A 14,310-nucleotide genomic window follows, 5' to 3' on the forward strand; every position below is an offset into this window, starting at 1 on the left:
AAAATGGTCATAATAGGAAATACTGTTAACATTATATAAAGTCCTCCTGTAATCAAGCCCATTTGGGACTTGGGAATCTTTTCCTCTATTTGATATCGATCAAATCCACCTCTATGGCTTATCATCCCTAATCATTTCCTCCTTAAGGGTATTCTTGTAACCTCATATTCAGTCTCGTAAACGCCATGAAGCAATCGCAACCGGCCCCTGCATCATACACTCTCTCATAATAGTACAAAGAAAATAAATACGTTTTCAAAACGCCACGCTATAGAGTCATGGTTCCATGATAAGTAAAACCATGCTCACAAATTAATCAAATCAACCTCAGAAAAGTCCGGCGGATATCTGCCGTATACCACACGCACTTTGCTGTCCAGCGCTGTGCCCTCGTTGCTGATCCATACATGCTCGCTGTACTCCTTCGTCCTGCGGACCTCATCGTCACTAATGCCCAGGTCGTCACGAGGAATCCAAACGACAGGTCGACGCGCTCGCAGTGCCGAATGGAGAAAAGCATGTCGGACCAGGAGATCTCTCTCCTCAGGGGTAAGATCCTCGATTTCGTCGTGGATGCCGCCGAACAGCGCTTCTCCAATGGCGCGCTGGGATTCGATATCCTTGTTTCTCTGCTTTCGTCGGTACTCGGCGGCTTGAGAATTGGTCTCCATCATGGCGAGCTTTTTCAGTTGGTTACCGCCCCCTTTGGCCAAGGATCCTACTTGCTTTCCGCCACTCTTGGCCCAAGTTCCTACCTTCTTCACGGGGCTTGCGAGGATCTTTACTTTTCCCTTTCCTGAGTGCTGGATATTGCTCAATTCAATGTCCTCGCCGCTCTCCATCGAGGTAGAGGTCTTCTCAACTGTACCGCCTTGTCTCCCAACCCCCTCATCGCCTTCATTGTCCGATTCATCTTCAAGCCCAAAGCGGCGGTCCTGGGCACGCTGGAAGGCTTCATCACGTAGTACTGCTTCATCCTCGAACGTGATTGGCAAATATCGGAAAAGGGGTGAAAACGAGTTGTTCAACAGAATTTGGTAGAGAACAGTGAGAATCAGCACAACAATCATGACGATGCCATGTGGCGTGCAAGTGTGATCGCCCGAGTCGTCCACGACGATAAAGAACAATCCCGCTAGGCAAAGCTCCATGACATAAATGCCTGTAAATGTCTGATTGATGGCCCGAGGATACAGCACACCGCCAGTGTCAACTTCGAACCGAGTAACGTAGAGCATGGAATAGCGCTGGGCGAACCAGAGAAGTCCAAACGTGATGACGGCAAAGATGGAAATGAGCGGCGCAACAACGCTGTAGATGATGGCGATGCAAGCAAAGTTGGTGTAGACTGGGAAGAACGATCCCCAATTGACAGCGTTCAGCGACGTGTTTCGAGACCACTTACTCCGTGCGGTGCTGTCAAACAGCCGAGCCAAGATGAACCATACAAACAGGCCTCCAATCTGCAACAGCGTACCAGAACTAGTGGACATGGCTTGAAGAATCATGTAAGAGAAGAAATAATTGGCAGCCTTTGGCAGATTTGTGGCAAGCAAATCCAGCACAGCCTTGACCGAATCGAGCTGCGTAATGTTGTCGACCAGCTTGTCAATAGACGCAGCAAAGAACGACGCAATAGAGACAATCAAGAAAACTTGGACGAAGAGAAAGGCAAAGTAAAAGACTTGCACGAATTCCGATTTTTGCGCTCCCGTCTTGGCGCCCTTGATCTCACCAAGAACGTTCAAGATTACCGGCACAAGAAATAGGAGCAGAGCAAGCACAGCAGCCGGAAGAACACCTGCAAGAGCCTTGGCTGCATTCTCAAGTGCCGAGTTTTCTCTCAGGAAAGCAAGCCAGGACGTCTGCTGAATCAGTTGATCCAGTTGGCCCAAGGCGGCCGTCCAGGCGACGGGAATAGCCCACAAGAGAATCATGGCCACCACAATGAGAGTAACAGCGCCGGTGCGAAGCCATTCTTGCCACCATGAGAGAGCCATGTTGCTCCAAATAACATCGCGAGGAGAAATTTCGTTGACTCGCGGTGCCATGTGTCTGGGGATATGGTGAATGATGCTCTGGCAAGCCATGTGAGCAGCCACTTGGTGGTTAAACTGTATAAAAGCCGAATTCATCAGGGGAAATCGTTCGGGGTGCTGCTGATCTTCTTCGATTTCCATATTCAGTCGAGCCAGTTCTTTTCGGCACCAATAAATAGTATCGACCTTTTTATTAAACAAGGGGAGACCAGGTAGCCACGATACACCCCAAGGGGGTAATCGATGAGTGGGACGATCCTTTTTTCGAAGATATTTTGCCCACTCTGCCTGAGTTTCTTCCTCGTCCTCTTTGTAGTCCTCATTAAAGTAGACAGTAGGGTAAACGCCTTCCTCTATGGCCCCTTCGCTCGTAAAAGGGAGGATGCCTTTGATATTCTGCCATACAGTTTTCTCAGATCCTTGTTTGCCAATGTAATCGCTTCCTTCATTTTGCTGAGGAACTGGTGAGGCGTATCCACCTGCGGGAGTCTTCCAGAATTGCCAAAATTTTGGCTGTACCATGTTATACATGTCGTCAATATTCTCGAGCTTTCGAACTGTGTTTCCTTCCACCGTGGTTACACCGTCCTGGCGGATAGCTTTGGTGGAACTAGCTGAAGCCAAAGATCCTCCGCGCGAATGCGTATGCGCCCGGTTAACTTCAAAAGATTGATAACCCCGAGTATCTTCGTCATCTGGGAAAGTTTGTTTGCGTGCCAGAGTTATGAAGCCATTATTTGTGCCGAATTCATCCATATGGTCGCCAGCCTTGTTGAAAGCGCCCTTGATATTCTTGAGTACCGCTACGCTGCTACCGTCGGATACATGAGATCTTCGGTCGTCATCAGAATCTGAAGATTCTTCAGACTCCTCCCGGACGTTGTGCAGTTTCTCGACTTTTCTTTTGTGCATATCTTCTATCCGTGACTCGCGAACGCCCTCGGCGACTGTGTGTGGTACGTGATGGCGCTTCCCGTCGTTGGTTCCTTCGCCACTGTTGGCCATTCGTTTGGCCTCGGCATCTTCTTCGGCCTGACGATTGATCCTTTCTGCCTTGGACTCTTTCTTATGCTGCTTCTTTTCCTCGGCCTTCCTCTTCTTGAGCTGCTTTTTCTTGGCATTTCGAATCAGCTCAGTCTCCGCGTCCTCAAGCTGGGCGTGAATCTGGTTTCGAAGATTGACTTTATCCAAAAGACTCGTCATATCACGATTGATCCAGATATTGCGAATGCCACCGGGAAAGACGTCGAATAAGCCGGAGAGGGCTTCCTCGCTGAGCCACTTGGGGGGGATAGAATTAACAAGCACCGTTGTTGCGGAAGCTCTGAGCCGATGCTCTGCGCTGGTTAAGTAGTCTTGGCGGACCTTGATGTATGCACGCAACTCGAAGAAGAAGACTCCGCATACCCAGATCACGACGAGAATCGCCATCACCAAGTGCGCAGCATAGCGACTGGTCTCTGTTGCCTTGACATTTCCCCAAGCCAGAGTATCCAAACCTGTGGGCACAAAGCTAGGGTCGGTACTGTTGGTGATTGAATCCGAATCAGTGCTGTTGGTGTGGAAATCTATATCATGTCCACGACCGCCAACATAATTGACGGGAATCAAAATGGGCATCACAATAGCGGTGATGGGTATAAATATGATAAGTAGAGTCTTTAGGTAACGCAGGAAAAAATAAGCATCCAGCCCGCATTTGTTGATGACTTCACGGTCACTGTACATGACCAAGTTTTTAATCATGACAAGAAAGTTGTTTGGCGGCGATTCGGTTCGTTCACGCTCGGGGACCAGATACGTCTTGGGTTTGCTGTATGAGAAGCTGTCGTCAGCACCAGAATAGCGACAAAGAGATGAGGAGACAGCAGTAGTGTAATGCTTACAAAATTCGAGCCAGTTTATTTCGCATAAGCATAAAAAGTAGCAGCTGGACAAAGAAGATGATAACGGAGACCAGGATGGCAGTCAAGAAGCTCACAATGCCAATGCCTGCGCTCTTCTGGCCATTTCCAGCGCTTTGGCTATTACCTCGCCGCGCCAGAGAGGCAGTCGTCGAGAGCACCATGTTGGACCATGTATGGTCGCCACCTATGGATGTTGACTCCATGGCTGGAGGAGCGACGAAGCGCGCAGCCGTAGATTGTGATCGCGCGGCGTAAAATACCGGAAATATGAAATAGGCGTTTAATTATGCTTGAAAAGAAAGAGATAATCGTAACATTAGTTTAGAGATATGGTATGGATCTCGTCGTGGCCGAATTTTGTAGGTGCGAGCGCTGCATTTGGTGACGCCCCTTGGGCCTTCTAGGGAAGATGCGATCAAGCAGAGTCAATGGAGACAAGACGCAGTGTGTTCAAATGGAAAAGCAGAGACGAAGGGCTAACAGAATACGAAAGAGAAAGAGAAAAGGGAGGAGGCGGAGGCGAGCTTGGCTAACAATGGCGGCGTTTGGCGAGTGTCTCTCATTGAAGCGATTGCACGATGGTCCAAGCCAAGCAAAGGCGGTGGAAGGGAAACCGCACGCCCTTTTTTTTTCCTGGTGGAGAAGTATCAAGTGGTGATCGGCCTGTTTCCTGGAGGTAATCTTCTGAATCACCACCTTATCACTGCCTGACTAGTGCAGTGTTTGCTACTTACGGCTCGTCCAAGATTAACTGCTTCCCATCCCTGCCATGGAATCAAGTTCAGTTCCTGTTCTAGGCCGCTACACCAAACGTCATGCGCCGTCCAATCGTGACTGAGAGACACAAACGTCGCCATTCAAAACACAAAACAGGGCGCTTTCAGCGTATGGTGACATCAGAGGCGACGCAAAGGCCCTGCCGCTAGCTGCGGGAGTGGCATGGATCAGCGCGGGTACAGGCGCCAGCCCCAAGCCTCAGTGAGCACTTTGAGTCGCCCAGCGGCTTTTCATTGGCACTGGCGGGCCTGTAGTGCTTCATCTGCTGCGCCCCGCACCCGCTTCAGTGGCTCCAGAGCGTCGGTGCGGTGTTTCCTGCTGGCGGCTGCCCACATGGAGGGCAAGAGAGGCGCTCAGCTCTCGTTGGCCACTCGCTGCTCTCGATGGCCTGTTTTGGCGGCAAAAGGCTTACCTTAGCTGTACGCGTAGCTGTCAACAGAGTGACACCGCATCCAAGACAGCATGCAGCCAAGGCGATGACAGATTCGTCATTCATTCACCCAACAAACAAAAATCCAGCACTGCTAAAATATCAGCACATGGGTTACAAAAAAGGGGCCTGTCAGCAAACGGCGGTATGAGTTTCAACCAAAGTGCAGCGGCAGCGACAAGTGGATTCCGCCGGCTTGTCCAATGGAGCAGGTACTTGTATTCCGGGGTAGCATAGCATCGACTTTGGCATTGAACTCTTATCGTTGACGTATTGGCGCTGTTCGCGGTGCGTTAGTGCCCCCCGCAGGCACTGAGATGGATAAATTCGAGTACATACAATTACAAGATTGACATATTAACCACACATGATGATAAAGGCGCAATCAATTTGCTGGTTGTGGCAAAATTGACAAATCTGTACTCCCAATCGATAGATGATCTTGGATCTTTTCAAGAATCCTGGAGTCGATCTATCTACGTATCTATGTACACATACGATCCTTGCGATATTCTTAACAGCAAAAACACCGGAGGCAGCCCATATGCGAGCATCAAGCCAGAGCTAGCCACATTAAGGTATCTTGAAATTACCGTCATTTGCTATGAGGAATGCTGTACTGATGCTAAATTACCAAGTTGTTACATCTACATATAAGACAGATTGCTATATTGCAAATGAGTGACGCCTGTCGAAACTCATACACAAGAGTCCTTTGTCCATCCGTAGAAAATAGCCTCGAGTCTCTGTTGCTAATGATGGTCTTAGGAGTGCGCTAATATGTCAAAACAAGCTTTACAATTTTAGCCCATCAGTCTGCAGTATATGGCATTTATCCTGGATAAGTATAGTCTCTCTTGACCATTTGCATGTGACTGTCAATAGAGTATCTATGGGATAGTATTCGCAGCATGGTTACTGCCGAAAAGGCTAGCTGTCGCAATAGTAAGCTTGATATTGAAGTTTTGTGGTGGTGTGGAAGTGCTAAGGAGTGAATTATCATCCAAAGTTCACTAGGTTTTACTTTTTTGTTCGTTTAGTTCCATCTTGGGGCATATCGGATATCATTTTTATAGGGTAGGGGAGCGTGACTTTCTCCATCTACTATACGAACCTTGCATATAACCTTGTTCATCATGATCGAATCAAGTGACTTCCTGTTTCTTATTCATGACAGGTGACACCGCAGCATATCAGTTAAAGCATTATTAAGTGATATAAATGTAAGTAGCTTTAAAGGTCATCCACACACAATCTTTCAGGCTTAGATTTAATTGCGCTCGTTCACAACACTCCATACACTGCACTCATAGAAACATATTCCTCTGGCTGAATTGATGTCACTTCGAGGCATAGTCGTTACCAATCTTCTAAGAAGTCAAAACTCTCCAGATTTTTTCAACCTTATTAAAAACTATATAAACACAACCTGCTATAAATCGCCAACATACGCTTATTCCAAACGTTTAAGGTTTGTTGTATTATTCAGGAAGAAAAAGAATCAACTTAAAAAGTTAACTGGGATATAAGAACGATCATATTCGTCCGGTATTATAAAATGAACATGTTAAGAAAAAACATGAAACCAGACTTCGTATTTGCACCAAACGCCATATCCATCATCCTGCCCGCTATGGCCAGCCATTCCTAGGCTCCATATTCCAATTCCATTCAACTCCGAGCCCGAAAGATCAGATCTCCAACCCATTATTTGTTTCCAACTTCTCTGCCGTAAACATTAATATCTTTGATACGAGATATTAAATGTACGACATATATAGAAGAATAAGAGAGAAAGAGAAAGAGAAATCAGTAGAAATCGGCAGTCTCACATGATACATCTCTTCTCAAACAGATTAACACAATAAGCAATCCAGACAGCAGCAGCAAGCCGTGCCAATAGCTAGACCTTCCCAGAAACCAGTACTTGTATTATTGGGAGGCCGACTTGAGACGTATCCTGGCCGCTGATATCCTTGGTAATATTGACCCTGGGGGTATTGACCTTGGGGATATTGAACATAGGTATTTTGGCCTTGAGGATACTGTCCCTGGCCTGGATATTGACCTCCGCCAGGATATTGGCCTTGGCCGGGAAAAGGGCCTTGCTGCTGGTTATAATAGGTCATTTGCGGACCAGGCTGGTAGTATGCCTGCTGGCCTTGAGGGCTCTGAATGCCCTGTTGATAATAGTTTGGCTGGTTCTGGTCATAGCCAAAATAACCTCCATCTCTTCCGTACGCCGCCTGGGGCGGCTGAGGTGATTGAGATGTCTCTCCATAAGCCGGAGGCTGTTCACCCCTATTGGTATTCTTGGGAGCCATGGTCTGACTGTCCAGACGCTATCACGTATCACCAAAAAACAACTGAAGGAAGTCAAAACAAATGAGCTAGTAGGAATAGTTCAAAATAATGGCCAAGAGAAGACAAGAGAGAGAGAACGGGCGGTGTTATAAAACAAGCCGGGCATCGCGGCCATCGCATGACCAAAACCTTATGGTACTGGCCGCCTCGGCTTCACGGCAAAACTTAATGCTCTCTTTCATTGCGGCTTGTCGAGCATTACGCAACGCAAGTCATATGGGCGCCACATTTGATTACGACTTACCATGGGGCGTTCGGCGACGACGGAGAGCTCTTTGTTAGTCTTGCTCTGCCAAATACCCATTGTTTTTGCCCCCAATAGGCTCGAGGTAGCGCCACATTTGGGACCGTTAGTGCCCGATATAAAGGAGCTTGTGACCTACCCGGAAGCTCTTGAAGATAAGATAGCAATCACGTGATGGATGCTCACAGCCACATGTGGCTTCGCCACCAGAAAATGCAAACCGCACCAAAAGTTGAGAAATTCGCTGGATTGTTTCGACGAAGAAACCCCACGCTCAAAATCAGCCCCTTGTACAGTTGCTACAGCCGACGCGGCACTCGTCGACTACACAGCAAGGCTGAAATTTTTGAATCAACGATATAATTGATTCATAGCAGGCAGTCAACATGGCTTCCGCAACCGCAGCGCCGCCCAAGGCCAAGTGAGTGGCCACCATTGCTGCCAACTTCAACCTCGCGGAGCCTCGCTAACCCCACCACCTTGCGAAAAAATAGGCATGACTGGGCCGACGACGACGACATCGAGGAGACCTCCTCCGAACTCCCCCCTCCTCAGACCATCTCTAACAAAGACGGTACTAAGACCATCATCACCTACCGATACAATGACCAGGGCCAGAAAGTAAAGACGACTCGCCGCATCCGCTACATCACCCAAACCGAGACAGTCAACCCCCGTGTCGCACACCGGAAAACGTGGCCCAAGTTCGGCCTCAGCGCCAAAGATCCCCCGGGCCCTGCCCCCGATACCACCTCCGTCGGCGAGAACATCATCTTCCGACCCAGCGTCTCCTGGCGCAAGGATGCCAAGGAGGAGAGCACCGACCAGAACGCCCAGGCTATGAAGGCCCAGCTCAAGGACAAGCAGGTCAAGTGTCGTATTTGCAACGGTGGTCACTTTACAGCCAGATGTCCCTACAAGGACACGATGGCGCCTGTTGGCGAGACGAGCGGCGCCGATGCACCTCCCGCGGACGATGTGGCAGCTGCTGCTGGTGCTGCCGGTGCTGGAAAGAAGGGTTCATACGTTCCCCCTGCTCTGCGCCAAGGCGGCGGAGCTGGAGAGCGCATGGGTGGATCAAAATTCGGCGAGAGAGACGACTTTGCGACACTGCGTGTCACCAACGTACGTTTACCACTTTTGCAATTTTATATTCAAGCATGTGTAATTTTGCTGACATGTATTTTCTTAAACAGGTCTCCGAGATGGCGGAAGAGTCAGAACTTCGCGATATGTTCGAGCGCTTCGGTCGTGTCACCAGAGTCTTCCTTGCCAAGGACCGGGAAACCGGCATGGCCAAGGGCTTTGCTTTCATCAGCTTTGCGGACCACAGCGATGCTGTCACGGCATGCAACAAGATGGACGGGTTTGGTTTCAAGCATCTCATTCTCAGGGTGGAGTTTGCCAAGAAGGCTCAGTAAGGAAAAAATTGCAAAGGGCCTTGTTTTCTCTTGTTGCGGGACGGTTAGGGAGATATGGTAATGCATTTGCTATGACTATTTTGCTGAATAGCTGAAATTGTGTCTTCTTTTTGCATGGCTACTGAAATTGTCTATGAGTGCGGGTCTATAACTGGTTTGATTTGAATTATGTTGTAGGCCGTTGTGTATGCAAGCCTCAGATATCGGAAGTAGCCAAGTGATTCTAGTTTAATACCTACAGATTTGTATATACAATATACGGACTACTGTAAGAACAAGTAACGAGTTTACTGGTTACGGGCTATTATTTGAACGAATGAATTGTAACTAATCCTAGCCAGTTGTATTGGTCTCTCTGATTAGTCCTCTAATATCGGAATTATATGGAACAACTATGGAACAACCAAGGGGTATTCAACCGAAAGGCAGCTCCTAGCAGATAAGGTTCCCCAATTTAAATACAAGGCTCTTCTAGCAGATAAGAAAATAGCAATTATACATACTGGTAGCTTACATATACGTCCAATCCAGCACCCATCGCTCTCCGCCTTGGTGGAATCCGGGATTATAGCATCTCGCTTGTGTGAACAAAGCCCTCTGGAGTACGGAGTAGTGGGGCCTCCATCTGTTGGGCAGATGTGGGGGTCCTCGAGCCAATCGATTTTTCGCACCGCAGGCCAGGGTGATGACTTTCACATGTCTGTCGTTTCGTCGTTCTAATTTTTTTCTTAGCAGCATTCGTCATAGTGGGCTAGACTCTACTACGGAGCACTCATACCACAAAATCACATTGTTGGCCACATTCCTCACGCGACCAGGCAATGCGATTGGTATACAGGTACCGGATTCTAATTTTAAGCTTCAATTGCTCCGCTGCAGTAAATTCCCATGTATAAATATACAGCTGTCTTTAAACAGGTCGAATGGCCAAGTAACTTTGTGAACTCGTACTTCGTATTACCATGTGCCTCCTCTAAGCGATAGTAACGTTTGCATTAGGGGGTTTGCTACCAACAGCTCTAGTGGGCTCCCCGCTATTGACATCGACCTGCCAGCGCTCTTTAGTGCTAAGGCTGTCTCCCCACACTGGCCATTGGCCACTGGCTGGCATGTGTTCGGTATCTACGGCGCCCCTTCCCAGAGGTGGTCACAAGTCACAAGACATCTGGTATTATTAGCTTTCTCGCGTCTTCCGCCAGTTTCCTTCTCTCAACACTCACAGTAAACGAAAACGGCCTTCAACAACGCCGTCTTGCTGGCTTCATATCGACAGGCGTCAACCGCGTGTCGTATCAATTAATCGCTGACGATCCAAGAGACTTCTGCGGACGTGTGACATATTAAGAGGGCCTCCAAGTGAACACCTTTCGCGCTCGATATTAGCCCGAAGATCAGCTCGCTTCTAGACTGCGGATAGGTGGCTCCGCCCTGCAATCAAAAGAGCCAGAAAGGGCCCTGCAGCCGTTCCTCAACAAACTGTCCTGCCGCCCGTGATTGGACGTCCCGGCTGTGTGCAGAAAGGCTCAGTTAAATAGTCTGCAAGCTCGCAGCTCTGCTCGCTCCTCTGTTCTTTCGTACTTGTTTCGCTTCTTTGTCTTTCAACCTCTTTGTCAATTGGGCCCACTCGGACGATCTTCAACATCGTCCACAATGAGCACGGCCGCCGACATCTCAGCCGGAGGTGCTGAGCTGCGGCACCGGCAAGTCCAAGACGCTTTGCTGAACAAGAGTGAAGGTGTTAGCCCCGGCTCCACGACGCCAATCGAGCCGCTGGCGGCTGATCAGGCTGTCCAAGATGGTGGCATTAACAAACCAAAGAAGACATTTGGTCGTACGCCAGATGGCACAGGTGAGTGATGCAACAGCATTAGCCCGTTCTGACCATCACAGCCCGACATGGAGCTGATCAGTGCCTTTTAATTGGAATAGTATTCGTTGTGCCAACCACGCATGACATGGTTTCACAGCTCCTTGACCCGCGACAGCCCAAGAACCTTTCAGATGCTGTCGTATTGGTTATCCTAGCATTGCATATTCTGGCGGCTTACTTCCTTCCGACTGGCTACAAGCGCCCCGTATTTGCAGCTCTTTTCCTATTTTGGAGAGCCTGCTACAATGTTGGAATCGGCATCCTGCTACACATACAATCTCACCACCGGCGCCTCATCACCTGGGCTCAGCGATGGAAGCTGTTCGAACATCCCAGCACCGGCAATAATCCCCGCCCATGGTTGTACAATCTGCTTAAGCGAGAGCTTGAAGCCAAGATCCCCGAAGACTATGAGTTCGAGAAAGCTCCCGTCGAGTACAACACTTGGCTCGTCTTCCGAAGAGTCGTTGACCTCATCTTGATGTGTGATTTCGTGTCTTATTGTCTGTTTGCCATTGTTTGTGGCCACACTCCAAAGGGTGAGAACGTGCTCATTGGTGGCTCGCGATGGCTTCTTGGTATTACGCTTGTCGGATTTAACCTCTGGGTTAAGCTTGATGCCCATCGTGTTGTCAAAGACTTTGCCTGGTACTGGGGAGATTTCTTCTATCTCATCGACCAAGATCTCACATTCGACGGTGTCTTTGAGATGGCCCCCCACCCCATGTACTCAATCGGTTACGCCGGCTACTACGGTATCTCGATGATGGCCGCCAGCTATGAGGTTCTCTTCATCTCCATCCTCGCCCACCTCGCCCAGTTTGCGTTTCTCGTAACTGTGGAAAATCCCCACATTGACAAGATCTACAACCCTCCTGCTCCAAGAGAAAAGAATACGAATAGGAGCCCGGTCGATACTAATGCTACCGTGACGTTTGATCTCCCTGCGGACAATGATTTCATGCGATCTGCTTCTATATCTCAGAAGGATATGCCGGCGCCCGTGCACAATCTGGTTGGTCTAAACAATATGGATCTATTCCGGGTGCCCGACTGCGTTGTCGTCATTCTGCCGATATACATGGCAATCCTCACTTTCACGACTCCCAGTACTACTATGTGGAAGGCCTTCTTCTTCGCTCATGCGATAGGATGGCGGTTATGGTATCATGCCGGTCTGGGCTTCGTGTTGGATCGCCAATCTAAATCCAAGATGTGGACCCGTCATTTCCTGAAGTATGGTGAGAGTGCCGGCGAAGCCTGGCGTCAGTGGAAAGCCATGTACCACATCAGCATGATCATGTGCAACACCGCCTTCGTTGCCGCTTGCTGGAAGATGTACAACCCGCCTGAGGATTGGGGCTATGGTTTGGCCCTTTTCAAGCACGTTCTTGGAGCTGGATTGATTGCTTTGCAGCTGTGGACAGCTTTCAGCGTTTACGATTCGCTGGGCGAGTTTGGTTGGTTCTGCGGTGACTTCTTCTTTGATCACGAGGCTAAGCTCACCTATACGTCCATTTATCGGTTCCTGAATAACCCCGAGAGAGTGTTTGGCACTGCTGGCATCTGGGGTGCTGCTCTCATCACATGGAGCCGAGCCATCTTCATCATTGCCCTCGTCACGCAGATTCTGAATGTTATGGTCATTGCGCTTGTCGAGCGACCTCATATGCAGAAGATTTATGGAAGAAGCATGCGAGAAGAGGCAGGCCTTACGAAATTCATCAAGCGATCATTGCCACCCCCAGTCAAAGTATGGCAGCAAAGTGTCGACAAGGTCCTTGATGATACTTCGCATTTCGTCGAAGAGTTTTTGGACAGCGCCCGCCCCAAGTTTACTTCTGGTGTCAAGACTATCGTCCGGGATACGTCTGCTCTCTTTAACGTAGCACCTGCTCGCCTCACAATCACCCGAATCGCTCCTGACTTGGCAGGCTTGAACCCAAAACATTATTCCCTTGCCATTGAGGGAACGCAGCCTCTTCAGTCGACCGTTGACGAGCGCGCTACCGGCAAAGAGAGCTTTTCAGGGCGGTTCCCCAAGCCAGTCAAGACTAAGACTTATGAATATGGTGCCCCTCTGCGAGTCAAGTGGCGAGCCCCCGCAAACCACAGCAAAGAAGACTGGATTGGCCTCTACATGGTAACAGACAATCGCCTACGAGAGACGACCGAGGTTTCATCTTTGGGCAGATGGACCCCCACATGCACCGGCGCCTACGATGCTTCGATGGCACATAACAGTATCCTTGTCAAAGAGCACGTCGTGGCTAAAAACGACCCCTCCGATCCTGATATGATGGAAGGCGAAGTTGTGTTCCAAGGCGATAAACTATGGTGGACGCAGGGTGTCTTTGAGTTTAGATACCACCATGATGGACGCCACACAGTCATGAGCATCTCAGAGCCCTTTGAAATTCGAATTAGCAAGTTTGCCGAAGAAGATATCGAAGTTGACGGTGGTACCAAGGCCATGTACGCCAAGGCTATCGAGTCATCTCTTCTACCAGTCATTCAAAACTGCTTGGACCGCGATGATGATATTGCGCCAAACACTGTGGATGAGAGTTTTGGCAGTCACGTAGAGCGAGACGGTAAATATGCCAAGAGAATCGTCTACGCTATCCGAGAAATGTTTGGTGTAGAATTTGCTCCGGCCGTCGTTCTAGCGGACCGGAACGTGAGGAAGCTGGCATGGAGAATTTGTAACGCCAAGGAAGTATTGGTAAGTCACTTCACGCATTCATTACCATTTCTTCTATAGCCAGATGAGTCTAACAAATACTTTTTATAGGCACCCTATAGCATGTCACACTCAAAGGGCGCAACAACACCAGCCAACCAAGAAGCTCCCGAGAAAATTTAATGAACATCGTGGATGTATGGAGTATTTGGTTAGAAAGGATATAGAGAATGAGTGATGAAAGGGATAAGAATTATGATACCAATGGGAGGCGTCAGGATATGAGAAAAAGATGGTAGACAAAGCATAAATATAAAGATTCAATTTCATGGAGCACTTCAAGCGTGAACGAATACATGGCTGGGGTATGCCAGTGATGCAAGCTGCCAAGCCATTGACCGTGTTCTTGACAGTGACAGCTGGTGAAGATTGGGGGGGAATACTACTGGACACCCGTTGATAAGATATCTCTTCCCATACGAAATAGTTACTAGGTACTGCTCCCCCACAGAATTGTGCCTTGCATGACAGGACGGCTATTCGGATACCTCCCGCCGAGATGCAGAGTCCAGGAG

At 48.9% G+C, this 14,310-nt stretch overlaps 4 protein-coding genes across 4 annotated transcripts; 2 read left to right on the top strand and 2 right to left on the bottom strand.

Moving 5' to 3' along the window:
* Positions 1–172: 172 nt before the first annotated feature.
* GGI43DRAFT_121435 (uncharacterized protein) lies at positions 173–4,252 on the bottom strand. The gene is made up of 2 exons (XM_083199045.1): positions 3,926–4,252; positions 173–3,852 (listed from the first exon to the last, which is right to left on the bottom strand). The coding sequence occupies exons 1-2, from the start codon at positions 4,147–4,149 to the stop codon at positions 306–308; spliced, it is 3,771 nt and encodes a 1,256-aa protein (XP_083058406.1). The 5' UTR covers positions 4,150–4,252; the 3' UTR covers positions 173–305.
* A 2,757-nt stretch (positions 4,253–7,009) lies between these two features.
* On the bottom strand, positions 7,010–7,477 carry GGI43DRAFT_386019 (uncharacterized protein; the record flags this gene model as incomplete). The annotated part of the gene is made up of 1 exon (XM_083203733.1): positions 7,010–7,477. The coding sequence occupies one exon, from the start codon at positions 7,475–7,477 to the stop codon at positions 7,010–7,012; it is 468 nt and encodes a 155-aa protein (XP_083058407.1).
* A 465-nt stretch (positions 7,478–7,942) lies between these two features.
* GGI43DRAFT_411277 (translation initiation factor eIF3 core subunit g) lies at positions 7,943–9,729 on the top strand. The gene is made up of 3 exons (XM_083206695.1): positions 7,943–8,182; positions 8,256–8,886; positions 8,958–9,729. The coding sequence occupies exons 1-3, from the start codon at positions 8,148–8,150 to the stop codon at positions 9,180–9,182; spliced, it is 891 nt and encodes a 296-aa protein (XP_083058408.1). The 5' UTR covers positions 7,943–8,147; the 3' UTR covers positions 9,183–9,729.
* Positions 9,730–10,832: 1,103 nt separating this feature from the next.
* Positions 10,833–13,918, top strand: GGI43DRAFT_386021 (phosphatidylethanolamine N-methyltransferase; the record flags this gene model as incomplete). The annotated part of the gene is made up of 3 exons (XM_083203734.1): positions 10,833–11,031; positions 11,112–13,777; positions 13,847–13,918. 3 exons carry the CDS (start codon positions 10,833–10,835, stop codon positions 13,916–13,918), a joined length of 2,937 nt encoding a protein of 978 aa, XP_083058409.1.
* Positions 13,919–14,310: the final 392 nt, after the last annotated feature.

The sequence above is a fragment of the Trichoderma evansii genome, assembly GCF_050947405.1.
Source record: "Trichoderma evansii strain SZMC 28006 chromosome Unknown GGI43scaffold_17, whole genome shotgun sequence".
Lineage (NCBI taxonomy): Eukaryota > Fungi > Ascomycota > Sordariomycetes > Hypocreales > Hypocreaceae > Trichoderma > Trichoderma evansii.

What these genes read in the sequence shown, in the direction of transcription:
- GGI43DRAFT_121435 (XM_083199045.1), bottom strand. Translation starts at nt 4,149, where the DNA reads ATGGAGTCAACATCCATAGGTGGCGACCATACATGGTCCAACATGGTG. An exon ending in AATAAACTGGCTCGAATTTT is followed by an intron (nt 3,853 to 3,925) that starts GTAAGCATTACA and finishes CTTCTCATACAG; the next exon opens with CAAACCCAAGACGTATCTGG.
- GGI43DRAFT_411277 (XM_083206695.1), top strand. Translation starts at nt 8,148, where the DNA reads ATGGCTTCCGCAACCGCAGCGCCGCCCAAGGCCAA. An exon ending in GCAGCGCCGCCCAAGGCCAA is followed by an intron (nt 8,183 to 8,255) that starts GTGAGTGGCCAC and finishes GCGAAAAAATAG; the next exon opens with GCATGACTGGGCCGACGACG. An exon ending in CGACACTGCGTGTCACCAAC is followed by an intron (nt 8,887 to 8,957) that starts GTACGTTTACCA and finishes TTTCTTAAACAG; the next exon opens with GTCTCCGAGATGGCGGAAGA.